Source organism: Piliocolobus tephrosceles, chromosome 2 (assembly GCF_002776525.5).
Source record: "Piliocolobus tephrosceles isolate RC106 chromosome 2, ASM277652v3, whole genome shotgun sequence".
NCBI classification, from domain to species: domain Eukaryota; kingdom Metazoa; phylum Chordata; class Mammalia; order Primates; family Cercopithecidae; genus Piliocolobus; species Piliocolobus tephrosceles.
The window spans coordinates 91931492-91948587 of NC_045435.1; the positions used below are offsets into that span (position 1 = coordinate 91931492).

At 42.1% G+C, this 17096-nt stretch overlaps 1 protein-coding gene across 4 annotated transcripts; it reads right to left on the reverse strand.

The window, feature by feature from the left end:
- Window positions 1-3554: 3554 nt before the first annotated feature.
- Window positions 3555-15593, reverse strand: ZNF502 (zinc finger protein 502). Of its 4 annotated transcripts, none has more exons than XM_023231817.1 (4): window positions 15496-15593; window positions 13537-13634; window positions 7039-7152; window positions 3555-6494 (listed from the first exon to the last, which is right to left on the reverse strand). In XM_023231817.1, the coding sequence occupies exons 3-4, from the start codon at window positions 7091-7093 to the stop codon at window positions 4915-4917; spliced, it is 1635 nt and encodes a 544-aa protein (XP_023087585.1). In that variant the 5' UTR covers window positions 7094-7152; window positions 13537-13634; window positions 15496-15593; the 3' UTR covers window positions 3555-4914. The 4 variants fall into 4 exon arrangements, with proteins under 4 accessions (XP_023087585.1, XP_023087587.1, XP_023087586.1 ...); XM_023231819.1 differs by having other exon boundaries at window positions 15231-15570; XM_023231818.1 differs by lacking the exon at window positions 13537-13634.
- Between the last annotated feature and the right edge of the window lie 1503 nt (window positions 15594-17096).

Genomic DNA, 17096 nt, shown 5'->3' on the forward strand with positions numbered 1-17096 from the left:
CTCAATCGTATACAAGTGAGCTCCTCACATCCTCAGGATAAGGAAAAGACTGGAGCACTAAGTGGTCAATTCTAGGCTGGATGCAGTGGCTCAGGCCTATAAGGGAGTCTGAGATAGAAGGATCACCTGAGGGCAGGAGTTTGTGATGAGCCTGGGTAACATAGCAAGAACCTGTCTGTACCAAAAAATAAAATAAAATAAACTTTTTTTTGAGACAGACTCTTGCTCTGTCACCCAGGATGGAGTGCAGTGGCATGATCTTGGCTCACTGCAACCTCCGCCTCCCAGGTTCAAGCGATTCTCCTGCCTCAGCCTCCTAAGTAGCTGGGATTACAGGCACGTGCCACCACGCCTGGCTAATTTTTGTATTTTTAGTAGAGACGGGGGTTTCACCATGTTGGTCAGGCTGGTCTCGAACTCCTGACCTCGTGATCCACCTGCCTTTGCCTCCCAAAGCGCTGTGATTACAGGCGTGAGCCACCGCACCTGGCCATAAAATAAACTTTTTAAAAAGTAGGCAGGCATGGTAGTTCACACCTGTAGTCCCAACTACTTGGGAGGCTGAGGTGAGAGAATCACTTGAGCCTGGGAGGTCTAGGCTACAGTGAGCTAGGATCATGCCACTGCACTCCAGCCTGGGCAACAGAGTGAAACCATCTCAGAAACAAACAAACAAAAAAAGTGGTCAGTTCTACAAAAGATAAAGAGGCATATGGAATAGAGGTATAACCAATACAGGGAAAAGTGAATGAAATGCAAAGACACTGCAGTTTGAACCTCATCTGACACTGGTTGTGTAGTCTTGAGCAACCCCAATCACATCTTTCCTCTTTTGTTCTGAGGATCTGATGTGGCTCCATCCCAGTGTGTCCTTCTGAAGTCATGAATTAAATTTCAGTGCACAATAAGCCAAGACACTCAAATTCTTTATCATCCCAGAGCCCAAAATCTCAGGAAGTGCTTCCATTTTGGAACTTTTTTTTTTTTTTGAGAGAGAGGGTCTTACTCTCTGACACATAGGCTAAATTGCAGTGGCGTGATCCTAGCTCACTGCAGCTCCAAACACCCGGGCTCAAGCAATCCTTCCACCTCAGGATCAGCATCCAGAATAGCTAGGACTATAGGCATGCACCACCATACCTGGCCTTTTTTTTTTTTTTTTTTTTTTTTAAGAGACAAGGTCTTGCTACGTTCCACAGGATGCTCTCGAACGCCTGGCCTGAATCAATCCTCCCACCTCAGACTCCTGAGTAGTTGGGATTATAGGTGCGAGCCACCATTCCTGGCGCACTTTAAGATTTGTAAGCTCCAAATGCCCTCCTGCTAGGCCAGCATTACTCTTCCGTTCCCATTTACTATTTCATAGCTATTCCAGTTGACACAGGTATGTCTCTGCAGTTGCATGCATTTTCCTCCTCCTGCTGACCCTGACATCAATATAATTGAAAGCATTTTGTTAAATTGTGATAGGACTTTTAAATCTCTAATTGAAAAATACTGTTTTTTTTATGGGATCTTCTGTTTAATAAAACCACATACCTTATCTTAGGGAAAGTTGCAGAATTCTTGCTCCTGGCAGACACTTCATGGATACACATACTCACCATGCCTCCTTCCTGCTGACAACTGGGGACCTAAGTCACAACCTGCAGACTGGCACACAGAAACGTCTGACTCTTCAGTTGAGTTCAAAAAATACTTATTGAGCACCTCCTAAGTACCAGGCACTGTTGATACAAAGGTAAACAAATTTCACATTGTTCCTTCCCTAGCAAAGCTGACAAAAGGAAAGATGTGTGAACAAACTATTATAATGTAACATAATAAAATGATGAAAAATACAAGACAGAATAAAACATCCATGAGGTTAGAGACAGCTTTGAGATATTGCCTGAGCACATTCCTAAGTGAAAAATGGGAGTTCTGCAGGCAAGCAGAAGCAGGGAAGGGAACTGAGGCAACAGGAACAGTTTGTGCAAAAGTGCCTGGCACTTTGGGTGGCTGAGGCAGGCACACTGCTTGAGCCCAGGAGTCCGAGACCAAGGCTGGCAACATGGTGAACCCCATCTCTACAAAAAAAAAAAATACAAAAATTAGCCAAGCATAATGGCACATGCCTGTAGTCCCAGCTACTTGGGAAGCTGAAATGGGAGGACCGCTTAAGCCTGGGAGGTAGGGTATGCAGTAAGCAGAGACCATGCCATTGCATTCCAGCCTGGACAACAGAGTGAGATCCTGTCTCAAAAAAAAGAATTAAAATTAAAGGAGTAGGGGACTGGACTACAATTGCAGTGGAGATGGCTTCCAGAGATAGGAGATAACTTCAACAGGACATAGTGGTTAAATGGATATGAAGATTGAGTAAGAGGGAAAATTGAGGTGAGGGCAATGCCTAGGTTTGGGGCCACACTGGAGTGACTAGGCACATCATGGGCCAGCAACTGAGAGAAAATCAGAGCACATAAGTGCAAGTGTGAGAATATGTGGTCATGGTAGTGGAAAGACCAGTTATTTACCTTTGTTTCCCCAGAATGTGAAAACATGCCAGATTTTCTCAGCCTGAGAATTAAAAATTCAGGATCAAGTCTGTTCCATTTGAGAACATTTTTCCCACAAGAACTTATACATCTCTTTTTTTTTTTTTTTTTTTTTTGAGAAAAAGTCTCACTCTGTCTCCCAGGCTGGAGTGCACAGGCACAATCTCGGCTGACTACAGCCTCCACCTCCCAGGTTCAAGTGATTCTCCGTGCCTCAGCCTCCCAAGGTATCTTTAAAGTTTTCTTGTTTCAGGCCGGGCGCGGCGGCTCAAGCCTGTAATCCCAGCACTTTGGGAGGCCGAGACGGGCGGATCACGAGGTCAGGAGATCGAGACCATCCTGGCTAACACGGTGAAACCCCGTCTCTACTAAAAATACAAAAACTAGCCGGGCGAGGTGGCGGGCGCCTGTAGTCCCAGCTACTCCGGAGGCTGAGGCACGAGAATGGCATAAACCCGGGAGGCAGAGCTTGCAGTGAGCTGAGATCCGGCCACTGCACTCCAGTCCGGGCGACAGAGCGAGACTCCGCCTCAAAAAAAAAAAAAAAAAAGTTTTCTTGTTTCTTTGTTAAGAAAACTCTCCCTATTCTCTCTAGTCTCCACTCATAATTCTCAAGATGGTGTACAAATATTGCTATAAATATTCATCAGCAAGTTCCAAGAAAGGTTGTTGGGGAATGGTTGATGTATTAACTCATGAAATAAATATTTACTGAACATGTATTATGTGCCAGTAATTAATTATACAGTGTTTTTATCTAGGAGGTATAAATACAGTTTGTTTTTGGTAAAATAATATTTTCATGAACATATTTAGAAAGCTTTTACAGTATTTTTACCCATAATGTATTAAATTCCTCAATTATGACTTCATTAGTGGTAGGTTTCAAGAACATAATCTTCATAGGAAAAAGATACATATTTATACCATATTCCCATTAATGGTAATTCACGGCCCAAACCTATCCCTAGAAGGCAATTGCTCTAGAAAAATCGATGAGTTCCAAATAACCAAGTATTCCAGAATCAACCTAATTTAGTGTTTTTAATAGCCACACTTTAAAAATGCTATAAGCTTCACAGCTTAGAAACTATTTTAAATACCAGTCAAAGGCTATCCTCAATGTTCTGGAGCTCAATTTCTGGGTAGCAGTTAAGAACATGAAAGGAATTTGGGAAATAAAGGGAAAACTATGTCATTTCTCTCAAAAGAATAAAATACTGTCACAGTCAGTGGCAAAATGTGCTATCCTGATTTTCAGGGATTTGAAAAAGATTGTTTTAGAAGTCTTTCCAAAATCATTCCATGACAAATGTCAACACTTTCTTAAGCGGCCCCAACGTCCAATCAACTGAAAATTCTCTCCTTTCATTACTAATGCTTTCTCCTAAAGACCAACAAACTAAGTATCACTTTGTTAGGATGCTGTTACTCCTAGTGGGTCTCTCTTCTCTGGTCTCTGTACACCAAGAGCCTAGGCAAAGTTACAATAGACAGGTGTACACCTTAGCACAGGCAGAGTTATGTAGGTGACTTGCTCAGTTGCATGCAGGCTTCCTGTTCTGAGGCTTGTCACTTGAGCAGACCATTTCCTTCCTGGGTAACCATTATTCCTCTGAGATAGATACTGGGTCTTACTGGTTCTCTGAACAGGTATGACTGCCTTCCCATAAACCAACATCATGAATTCTAACTTGATCTCCTGTTTCATTCTTAGCTCCGAGTCACCCCAAAGCTTGGAAGAATGAGGAAAGACCTTCTTTACTGGCAGATCTATAGAGGTTAGCCCAGTTGTTGCTTTATATCTCCTTTTTTTAAATGAATATGGATTTTTTTTTTTTTTTTTTTTTGGTTATTTGTTTCCGTCTCCTCTTTACAGGACCACTTCTACAGGTTGGGAGCTTCCCCCATGGTAGCATGGTCAGGGCTGCCTCAAATCTGGAGGCTAGACTTAGCACTACATCAGAACTGTGCCACTTGACACTGACAGGCAGTGTTTAAGAAAAACATCTCAACCTGCCAGCCAACGAAAATGGGTGACAAGTCAGAAGATGGGGCAGGGTGTAGTAAAGTTAGCAGAAGTGCTAACTTAACAAATGCCCCCTCAAGCTTTAAGAGTCACATGGGGAGGCAGTGGCAACGTGTAGGCTTTATCTGAAAAGCAGGAATTTCCTTCTACCCTGTATTCCCAGATGCCCACCTCAAGTAGGCTCTGCATTCCCTAAGCTCTCACCTCCATTTCTGGAAACATTCCTCTCAGAGTACAGTAGCCAAGGCTCCTTCTTCCTTCCCTCCAGGAACTCTACCTGCCCCTCTACTCCCAGTCAGATTCGTAGTCATCCTCACTAGAGAAACTGTCATAACCTAAATGCCTGCATTATTCACCACTGTGAAGTTTCTGATGTCTGAAAAGCACTGAACTATGTCTGAAGAACTTTCCACACTCAATGCACTCATAAGGCTTCTCACCAGTGTGAATTCTGTAATGTTCACTAAGGTGTGCATACTTGCGGAAGGTTTTCTCACACTCACTACATTTATAGAGCTTCTCACCAGTGTGAGTTCTATGATGTTCAGTAAGAGATGAGCTATGAGCAAAGGCTTTCCCACATTCTTTACATTTATAGGGCTTCTCTCCAGTATGAATTCTCATATGCTGAGTGAGGCAGGTGTTCTGATTAAAGCCCTTTCCACATTCATTGCATTTATAGGGTTTTTCTCCAGTGTGACTTCTCTGATGCCGAATAAGGCAAATGCTCTGAATGAAGGCTTTACCACATTCACTGCATTTGTAGGGTCTCTCCCCTGTGTGTATTCTCTGATGTTTAGTGAGTGGGGTGCTCTGAGTAAATGCTTTGCCACATTCCTTACACTTATATGGTTTTTCTCCAGTATGAATTCGCTGGTGTTTAATAAGAGATGGGCTCTGACAAAACGCTTTGCCACATTCTTTACATTTATAGGGTTTCTCTCCAGTATGAATTCTCTGATGCTGAGAGAGGTTTGCCTTTGTTTGGAAAGTTTTCCCACATTCATCACATTTATGGGGTTTTTCCCCAGTGTGAATTCTCTGATGTTGTGTAAGATTTGAGTGTTTTCGAAAAGAAGAGCCACATTCACCGCATACATAAGGCTTCTCACCAGTGTGAATTCTCTGATGATGAATAAGGTGTGTATTCTGATTGAATGCCTTCCCACATCTATTACATTTATAAGGTTTCTCTCCAGTGTGAATTCTCTGGTGTTCAGTGAGATGTGAGTGATTGCGGAAGGAATTCCCACATTCATTACATTTATAAGGTTTCTCTCCAGTGTGAACTCTTTGATGCTGAGTAAGAAATGATCGACATCTAAATGTTTTCCCACACTGCTCACATCCATATGGTTTCACTCCAGTGTGAATTCTTTGATGTTGAACAACGAACGAACTACGACTAAAGGCTTTCCCACATTCCTCACATGCATAGGGTCTCTCTCCAGTATGAGTTCTCTGATGTTGGGTAAGGGATGAGCCCTGAGTAAAGGTTTTTCCACATTCATTACATTTCCAAGATTTCTTCTGTGTGCAGAGAGTTGGACATTTACTTTGGTCTGAAAAATCATTGCTGTGTACATTACTTGTTTCCCACTGATGCAGACTCTCTTCTGTAGAAACCCTGAGACGTGTAACAAGGCTTGAGGTCAAAAGCAAGCTTTTCTCAAAATTATAGTTTTGACTAATAATTTCAGGGGGTGCTTCTTTGTGGATGAAAGTTATTCCCCCAAAACCTCCTTCCTGGAAAAGGCATGATTCAGCAATCTCCCTAGGAGAGTTTTCCTTCATGCCCTCACATGCATATTTTTTTTCAAATGTAGAATCTTGGTATTCATCCTCTTGGAATCTCTTTGCTACTATCCCTGATGAGTCAATTTTACAGACATCCTGCTCTGGGGCAGGCTTGTTCTTGTTTACCCAGCCTGAAAGAAAAAAGCAGAATGAATATCTCCTATACAGGGCAGAGTGAAGGCCCCTGACCTTAACTTTTGGCAGACCTCAGTAATGGCCTATGATGAAGGGCCAGTAACAACAAGTATGGCAAGTAACTTAAGAGTTGCAACTGACAGAAGAGATATGTATCAGGGAAATATGATTACCATTAATGAGGAAATCCCATGGAAGGGGTAGCTACAGACACCCAAGGAGCAAGAGAATGAGACAATGGAGATAAATGAAAAACAACCACCAACACCTAGGCTAAGATTAGGGCAAGACAGGAAACATGAATGCTTTGTATCCAGAGTGGAGACTGGGAGAATGTCAACAGGAAAATGCTAGAAATGAGAATAAAATTACTACTGGGAAAAAGTTAGCTCCAGATATGTTCACCCACCTCTGCCCCCAACATCCCTATAAGAGACAGTTATTTTATCTCCTGAGCCTCACCCAGCTTCTCTTCTATAATTTCCAAAGGCTTCCTGATGGCTGGCTATTTCTCCCACTGCTTGTCCCTTGCTCACTCACCTGGACAAGTCTCTCTTCTAATCTCTCTCTCTTCAGTTCCTTGCATATTCAACATCCACAGACTGTCTCTTCACTTTGATTGGAAAACAATTCAGGCTTGAAAAACTGGGAGCCCTGCTCATGGGGAAAAAAGATGCAGGGAGAGAGGGAATATTACTGTCCCAGTAAACAGAACAAAGAGCTGTTGCCTAGTAACACTATCTAATAACACACACAATAACTCTTAGGATAACAATGTGGAAGCATCCGCAAAAATCAGCATTGGCTTGTAGCCTCCTAGGTTCACACCCCATTTGTTAGCTGTCCAAAAAGTAATAACATCAGACTAACATACTATCAAACATTTAAGCACTTGATAAATAAATCAGAATGTTATTCATTACCTTTTTATAATGATAAAGATTAAATGAATAGGTATATTCACATCAATTAGTACACTCTGTCCATCATACAATAATCTATATGAAAAGCCAGTCAATATAGTTAAAAGTTATATAGCAAATGTCCTTATAGCAAGGCTTGTGTATTCAGTCTGATTTACCCACTTCTACCAAATGCCAAGAGGCTGATATAGTGTCAGGGAATGCTATCTACTTGATACAAACTAGAGACACACTGATTGTCCTTTCTTCAAGATGTCATATCAATTAAACAGTTTTTCTTCAGGTATAGCTCAGTGTCAGAGGACAGGCTGCAGTTAAAAAGAAACAAAAATAAATTTAATTGTGAAATAAGTTTTGACTTACAAAAAAGTTGCAAAAATACCAGTTTCTGTAAATGCTTTTTAAAAATGTCATTATCAAAACTGTTCATTCAAAAATATCTCTCCATTTAACCTTGAAGTGAGAAGCAGAACTTGCAGCATCATTCAAGGGAAAAGGGAAGATCCAGAGATGATTTTTACCAGAGTCAAGAACTTGGAAGACATGAAAGAATAAAATAAGTCTGCTCAAGTACATAATAAGCTTGGTCTTGTGGACTTCTCAGTGAAGTCTGTGCTTTTGCATTGAACTTTAAAGTTTTAAGAAGATACTTGGCTGGAAGCAGTGGCTTAGGCCTGTAATCCCAACACTTTGGGAGGCCAAGGCAGGTGGATCACCTGAGGTTAGGAGTTTGAGAACAGCCTAGCCAACATGGCGAAACCCTGTCTCCATAAGAATATAAAAATTAGCTGGGCATGATGGCAGGTGCCTGTAATCCCAGCTACTCAGGAGAATGAGGTGGGAGAATCACTTGAACCCAGGAGGCAGAGGCTACAGCGAGTCAAGATTACAGGATTGCACTCCAGCTTGGGAGACAGAGCGAGACTCCAGCTCAAAAAAAAAAGAAGATCCTATCTGGGTTTTCCTGATTCTCATTCACAGGAAGAACATAAAGGGACCTGTAAGCTACTATACAATCCTACAGAGACTCAGAGACTCATGCAAGCAGACTGGGATTTGGGTGACTAATCAGTGCTAGACACTGGAAAAAGAAGCCAGACACCCTATCCGGTTCCAACTTGTGTCATAGCTGGATAAAGACATTAAATGAATCATTTCAAATATGGGAGTTACAAAACTGCAAGTATGGGGTGCTACAGAATGTAGAGCAGAGGGGACCTGATATAGTCTGGGTCCCCTTTAGACATGTGAAAGGGAAAAGCAGGCCAGGCACGGTGGCTCACGTCTGGAATCCCAACACTTTGGGAGGCCGAGGCAGGCGGATCATGAGGTCAGGAGATCGAGACCATCCTGGCTAACATGGTGAAACCCCCGTCTCTATTAAAAATACAAAAAATTAGCTGGGCGTGGTGGCACATGCCTGTAGTCCCAGCTGCTTGGGAGGCTGAGGCAGGAGAATCACTTGAACTCGGGAGGCAGAGGTTGCAGTGAGGCAAGATCGCGCCACTGCACTCCAGCCTGGGCGACAGAGCAAGACTCCATCTCAAAAAAAAGACACAAAAAAAAAAAGAAGGCCGGGCGCGGTGGCTCACGCCTGTAATCCCAGCACTTTGGGAGGCCGAGACAGGCGGATCATGAGGTCAGGAGATCAAGACCATCCTGACTAACACGGTAAAACCCCGTCTCTACTAAAAATACAAAAAATTAGCTGGGTGCGGTGGTGGGCACCTGTAGTCCCAGCTACACGGGAGGCTGAGGCAGGAGAATGGCGTGAACCCAGGAGGCGGAGTTTGCAGTGAGCCGAGATTGTGCCACTGCATTCCAGCCTGGGCGACAGAGCGAGACTCCGTCTCAAAAAAAAGAAAAAGAAAGGAAAAAGTAGAGAGACAAAATGAACATACAAAAGGAATCAAGCTCAGTACTTTGGAAGAATAAAGGAGACATAGTAATGCCCAAGTATTAAACACCAGAAATGAGACATAGAGCCTAAGGGCAAGCCAGTTCAAACAGAACCCTAAAAAACATTTTAAGGACTTTACCCTAAAGTGAAGAGAAAGCCATAATAAGGATTTGAAAAAGTTTGATAAAATACATGACATGATTAGATCTGCTGTTTTATGGAAACACATTCCTCTGTCTACAGCAACAGATAATGTGTGTAGTGGTGGGGAGTGGGAGGGTAAGGTGAAGGCTTGAAGATCCCTTGTAAGGCTATTTCAGTAGTCCAGTATGGGGACTGGGTTAAAAGAAAGAATCAACCAGAATGAATGAATATTGGCGGGAGGGGTGAGAGAGGGAGATGTCAAGGATAATTAGCCAGTTTTGGGTGATGACAGTGACCTTTAGTGACAGTGGGTACACTGGTCTGGAAAGCAAAAAGATATCTTTAGTTTCAAATATCTACATAGAAGGTAGAACAGGGCATACACAGCTGAAAGACAGACAGGTGTGGTCTGAAGAGTTTTAGACATAAAAATTAAGTAATTGATGGCCGGGCGCGGTGGCTCAAGCCTGTAATCCCAGCACTTTGGGAGGCCGAGACAGGCGGATCACAAGGTCAGGAGATCGAGACCATCCTGGCTAATACGGTGAAACCCTGTCTCTACTAAAAAATACAAAAAACTAGCCAGGAGACGAGGTGGGCGCCTGTAGTCCCAGCTACTTGGGAGGCGGAGGCAGGAGAATGGCGTAAACCTGGAAGGCGGAGCTTGCAGTGAGCTGAGATCCGGCCACCGCACTCCAGCCTGGGCAACAGAGCCAGACTCCGTCTCAAAAAAAAAAAAAAAAAGTAATTGAAATCACAGGAGTAACAGATAAAATCTTTAAAGCAATGTGGCTAGGAAAACTCCAACAGTGAGTCTAAACACTTAAAAGATCTCTAATCCCAGCAAGGTGAGGTAGCTCACACTTGTAATCCTACCACTTTAGGAGGCCAAAGTGGGAGGATCACTTTAGGCTAGAAGTTTGAGACCAGCCTAGGCAACACAGAAAACTCCATCTCTACAAAAAACAAAAATTAGTTGGGTGTAATGGTATGCACCTATAGTCACAGCTACTAAGGTGGAGGATCACTTGAGCCCAGGGGTTCGAGGCTGCAGTGAGCTATTAATACGATTGCATTGGCCGGGCACGGTGGCTCACGCCTGTAATCCCAGCACTTTGGGAGGCTGAGGCAGGTGGGTCACCTGAGGTCGGAAGTTTGAGACCAGCCTGACCAATATGGAGAAACCCCGTCTCTACTAAAAATACAAAATTAGCCAGGCATGGTGGTGCATGCCTGTAATCCCAGCTACTCGGGAGGCTGAGGCAGAAGAATTGCTTGAACCTAGGAGGCGGAGGTTGCGGTGAGGATGGATCGTGTCATTGCACTCCACCCTGGGCAACAAGAGTGAAACTCCGTCTCAAAAAAAAAAAAAAATGATTGCATCACTTCACTCCAGCCTGGGCAACAAAACAACATCCTGTCTCAAAAATAAATTAATTAAATAAAATATCTCTAATCCTCTAAGAGATGTAAATAAAAATAATTTAATATATGATAAAAGCAGCATTTCTAATCACAAAAAGATAGATAATTAATAAATCAAGTTGGCACCATTGCTAACTACCTGGAAAAAAAAGTGTGATTACTATATTGCGCCACACACCAAAATAAACTGAAACCAATTAAAGGGTTAAATATGAAAAATAAAACCACAAAATAAAATATGACCAAAAATTTGTTCTAGGGTTAGCACTTTCAAGCATGATGCAAAATGGATAGGACAAAAATTGATAAATCTGACCACATAAAAACAATACCCTGTATATCCAAAATACAAAGAAATGAAGATAAACAAGCTTTAAAAAAAAGTATTTTTCAGTTATATAGCAAGGGATAGACAGACCTAATAAAGACTTCTTACAAATGAGTAAGAAAAAAAGGTGAACTGAGAAAAAAACGGAAAATACAAAAAATACAACAAGAATTACAAAGGCCAACAAACATATCAAAACAATGTTCCATCTTTCTTTGTGGTAAACAAGGAAATGGAAACTGAAAGAATGAAGAATCAATTTTTACATCAAAGTGGAAAATCTATTTTTAATGCTACATTCAAGATTCACAAAGGTGCAGGGAAAGAGTTTCTCACACACCAGTGCAAACGTAAGTTGGTACCATCTTTCTGGAGCGAATCTGGCAATATACATCAGGTGTGAAAGTTGTAGCTTAGTTATAGTTAGGATGCTGTGGTCAACATTTTGTGGATACAGGAATTCAGAACAGAATGCTCATTTTGTATATACACCATCTGTAGTGTACCTCAAAGTCATCAGTATGCCATAAAAAATGACGATATTCTGCCAGGCCCAGTGGCTCACACCTGTAATCCCAGCACTCTGGGAGGCCAAGGGCGGGTGGATCACCTGAGGTCAGGAGTTCGAGATCAGCCTGCCCAACATGGTGAAACCACGTCCCTACTAAAAAATACAAAAAATTAGCCAGGCGCACTGGCAGGCGCCTGTAATCTCAGCTACTCAGGAGGCTGAGGTAGGAGAATTGCTTGAACCCGGGGACAGAGGCTATAGCGAGCCAAGATCACGCCACTGCACTCTAGCTTGGGCGACAAGAGCAAACCTCCATCTCAAAAAAAAAAAAAACACTATATTCTTTGACCTAGTAATTCTACTAGAACTTTCTCAGAAAGAAGTAACTTTCCAGAGAGAAGAGAAACAGAATTCTTCTGTTACTGGTAAAAATATCCCCTGAAATGTACACGGAAATAAAGTTTGTCTATTGGTGGACACTGAGGATTAGCAAATTATGATACTTCTACTTGGTGAAAATTATTTAGACATAAAGGTAATTAAAAATGAAAATATATGATTATTGGGAAAAATACTTGCCATACGTTAAAAATACACTGTATAGTAAAATTTCAAGTAATAATATAATGTAAAATATATGTTTGTTAAAATATACATGTGACGTGCTTGCATCCAGCTACTCAGGAGGCTGAGGTAGAAGGATCACTTGAACCTGGGAGGTAGAGATTGCAATGAGCTGTGATAGCACCATTGCACTCCAACCTGGGTGACAGAGTGAGACCCCTCTCAAAAATTAAAACTTAAAAATACATCTGAATAAGATCAAGAAGGAAAAATAATCATCACTGTGGTAAAATAATGAATTGTGAATAATTTTCCCAAATGTCCTCTAGTATCTATATTTTGCTCTACTTTTGCTTTAAAAAAAAAAAAAACTAACAAATCTACAAGAATATATATCAAATTATTTATTGTGATCATTTCTGAAGAATAAAATTATGGTAAACTTTTGCCTTAAAGTCTATGTTTTCGTAATGTTTGAAAATTTTCCCATAGGAATAACTAACTTCTGTAATCAAAGAAAAAGTGAAAAAGCATAATCAGAGATGGCACAGAGATTTATGTACAAAGATCACACTATTACTACAATTGTTAAACAGGCAAATAAACATTGACAGACTACCAAAGATAGATTACGAAAGTATCAAAAATCATAATTTCAAAGAATATTCATGAGAAAATATGTTAAAACAGGAAGATACAAAACACTAAAACAAAAACAAGAAATATGCACACATATACTTGGACTAAGCACTCAATACATAGAAACTATTGTTAATAAACAGATAAAACACACACATTTAAAAAAGACATAAAGAAAACCTACACACTTATCTCTAGATTGGTTAATGGGTTACTTTAGTCCTTTATACTCTTCTATATGTTTTACTTCTCCTTCAATAAACATATATTACTTTTATAGTTAGAGAAAGTTACTTTTTAAAAACCCAGAAACAAATACAAAAACAAAAGGCTATGGTATTGGCCTCCCATTCACAAGATGATAGTCGATTGGACTGGGAGTCAGGAAAGTTTGTTCTGCCAACAGCCTATGTGAGTGGGCCTACATGACAGGCTATTTATCTGAAAAGGGTAACAACTTAGACAATATTTATGGGTCATTCCAGCTCTGATAATCCGTGAATCCTTGATGAGTTAATTCACATAAAGCATTCAAAAAGATATCTACTCGATGGCAGGCACTCAACAGGGGTTAGATGCTATTATGGTTGATACTAAAACCTACAGAGAAAGAAAGACATCTTGGTGATGACCGCATCCTTCCAATCATGGATCATCTGAGCTGTCAGCAGTTTGTCAATGTCAAGGGTCAGCAAACATTTTCTGTAACAGGCCAGAAAGCAAATATTTTTAGGTTTAATGGGTTAAATGGGATATATAGTCTCTGCCTCAACTATTCAACTTTGCCTTTGTAGTTTGAAAACAGAAATAGACAATATGTAAATTTGCCTGTGTTTTAATAAAACAGTTTTACCAAAAAAAAAAAAAAAGTGGCAGACCAAATTTGGTCCATATTTGCTGACTCCTAGGTCTATGAGTTGCCCAGAAAGTAATGTACGGGTGCTTCTACAAATGCCTAATGTGGAATAATCTGGCTGTTACTGATTTTAAGATGTTAAAAAGATCCCTCTGCAGATCTGGGGAAAGATGAGTATTATGGTGAAAGATAAAAGGAAACAGGCTCTTAATAGCCCTATCCTGCTAACCCAATAGAGAGCGGGCTTCCTCCCTCTACCTTGTAAGGTTTTGCCCAGATGCCACCTCCTTACCCCTCAATAATTAGCTAAAGGAATCTAGGAGAGCTAGATGAAGTTTTTCAAGAATTTTAAACAATCCCTCCAATGAGATCACATTGAAATGTACTCCTCTCTGAAGCCCTTCTTGGTAGGCATGTTGGCACCAAACAGTGCACTCAACCAAGCTGCGGCAGTACACTTTATCTCTTATGCAGCCTTGGGTCACTTAGTAATGTGATCTGGGACAAGTTTTCTATTCTCTTTGTACCTCAGTTTCCTCACTTAAAAACTACACATAGGCCTGGCGCAGTGTTTCACGCCTGTGATCCCAGCACTTTGGGAGGCCAAGGGAGGTGGATCACCTGAGGTCAGGAGTTCGCGACCAGCCTGACCAACATGGTGAAACCCCGTCTCTACCAAAAATACAAAATTAGCTTGTGGTGGCACATGCCTGTAATCCCAGCTACTCGAGAGTCTGAGGCAGGAGAATCGCTTGAACCCGGGAGGCAGAGGTTGTGGTGAGCCGAGATCGCGCCGTTGCACTCCAGCCTGGGCAACAAGAGTGAAACTCCGTCTCAAAAAAACAAACAACAACAACAAAACAAAAACAAAAACAAAAACAAAAAAACAAAAACCCTACACATAATACGCTGTTGTGAAGATTAAATCAATTAGCACAAATGCTTCAAATAGTGCCTGGTATACAGTAAGCGCTAAATAAATGTAGTTTAAAATATTACCACCCAAATTTGCTTATGCACTTATTATCCTACACAAGACTGGAAGCATCTTTACATTTGGCAGTCTCCGGCGTCACTCTTTTGTAGCCTCGCCCCTGAATTCGGTGTAATGTTTGGCATGTAATGGATAGTAAGCCTTCATTGGGAGGCATTAAGGTTTGTATACATACTATCACATACAACTGTCAACTGGGCTTTGTGAAGAAGCAAGGAACAGACTTCTACACAGTACTTCAGAGATTTCTGTACCCTCCAGAATTGTAACTCAGGTCTCAAGACTCCAAACGAGCGCGCTTTACACTATGTGCCGTCACCTATAAAAACAGGAGCTACAGGATCGGCAGGGGAAAGAAACTGGAATCGGAACCGAGAATTTTGATCCCCAGGATCTCGTTTCCTGACATGGGTCCTAGGTCTTGAACATCCATCCATCCTTCACTCACTCATTCATTCATTCATTCCGCCATTTTCCTAGGCATCTCCTCTGTGTTGGGCACTGTGCTGGCCCTTGGGGTCTGCAGTGCTGAGGCTGCAGGTTGGGCGGGCCGAGCCGCCAGGAGTATCCCAGGTCCGGGCGGCACGCGTAGGCAGCAACTCGGGTAGGATCGAGGCCGGGGCTGACTTCCCAAATAACCCTCCAGCCCGCCGCCCCAGCCGTGGCTCGCCAGGGTCCCCTCTTTTCCCTTCCTTGGGTCCCAACCCGCTCACTGTGAGATCCAAGGACTCCCCGCGGAGCGGCGCGAGCGCTCCCGGAGGTTCACGGGAGCCAGGACAGCGGCCTTAACTTCTGAAGCCGGAAGAGTGGTGGCGCGGCCGGTAGTGCGTCAGCAGCGGGCTCCCGCATCCATTCTCTGATTCTCTAGGAAGCGGGAGGAACATCTCTATGGGACCCTAGAAGAAGGCGTTCCCTCCAAGCCCAGCCTGTAACTCCAGCCTTGTTTCTCGTCAAGCCTAGTCGCTTTACTGATATCCCATTAACAACTCTCTTGCCCTGAAACACAGTGGCTATCTCAACCCTCAGGAAAATTGTATAGGGAGACGTTGGGATGGAAAGGATGCTGGGTAGGAGCCGGAATGGGCCATCTCAACAAGAAACTAGTATATTCTATCTGCTTAAAATAGTCTCTATTAAGAGCCTTGAGTGATGCGCTGTTATGTTAGAATAAAGGACAAACTCCCAATCTAGGCCCACACAAACTGACCTCAATATCAACGTCTCTTATTTGCCTATCATATACATTCTGCTCTAACGTTACTGAATTCCCATTGGCCCCCTGAAATCCCTTGCCTGTTCCTGACTCTAGATCTTTTCCCCAGGATTTTCCCTTTGGAATACTCTCCCTTCCTTCTATCTGCTCTCCCTAACCTCAGCTATCCAATTTATCCTGGTTCTTCAAATCCCAATGCCAATTCTCACTTGACCACCTAGACGGTTGCCCTTATGGGTCTTTACAGTCGCATATCACTATTAGTTATTCTAGCTCTAGCTAGCCTTCTATTCAGTGCCCCGATAAATGCATACACTTGTACTTCTTTCATAGGTATTGTTAGGAAGATACACACAAGTAGCATCCCACCCAAGGACAACTGTGAAAGACCCAATCAGTTCATCTTTATACAACTCTACTCAGCTATATGGAGCTATTACTTATCATTATATCTCAGTGTTTAGCACAATGATTGGCAGAGAAGGTATTCAATAAATACTTGTTGAAATCATTAATCAGAAACAGGTGAAATTTAGATTATTTGCATTTTTGATAAACTGAAAAATGAGGATGCCATAGATTAAATCCAGAAAGCAAGCTCTCTGCACATCTGAAAGGAAGTACCACCTAGCTGGCATATTCCCATTTCTTCGGCTCACTCTATCCAGTTGTTATCTCCCTTGGTAGAATGTAAGCTGTTTGTTCTGTTTTGCTCATACTGTATCTCTAGCACCTAGAGCACTGGCTGACATACTAGGCATTCAATCAATATTTAATGAATGACTTGGTCACCATCAACTTCCAACAAGTTACAGGAAATAGTTATTCCATATAGATGTATATTGCTTGTTTGAGAGCTAAAACTGCTGGAAAATTATCTTTCTTCCCCCACATTACCTAAAATATATACTCCAGAGATGAATGTTGCTTCCCTGTGAGAAATAGAAACTCCTTCTAAATCATATTTACCTTACCCACCAAAAGAGATTATAAGAAGGTATTTTCCATTGGTGGGGGGGGGAGTTTGGGGGAGAGGGGAGGGGAAATGGGTGAAGAGGCGGAGGCGGCAGGGAAGGTGATGGGGCCTGGTGGGGGCATCTG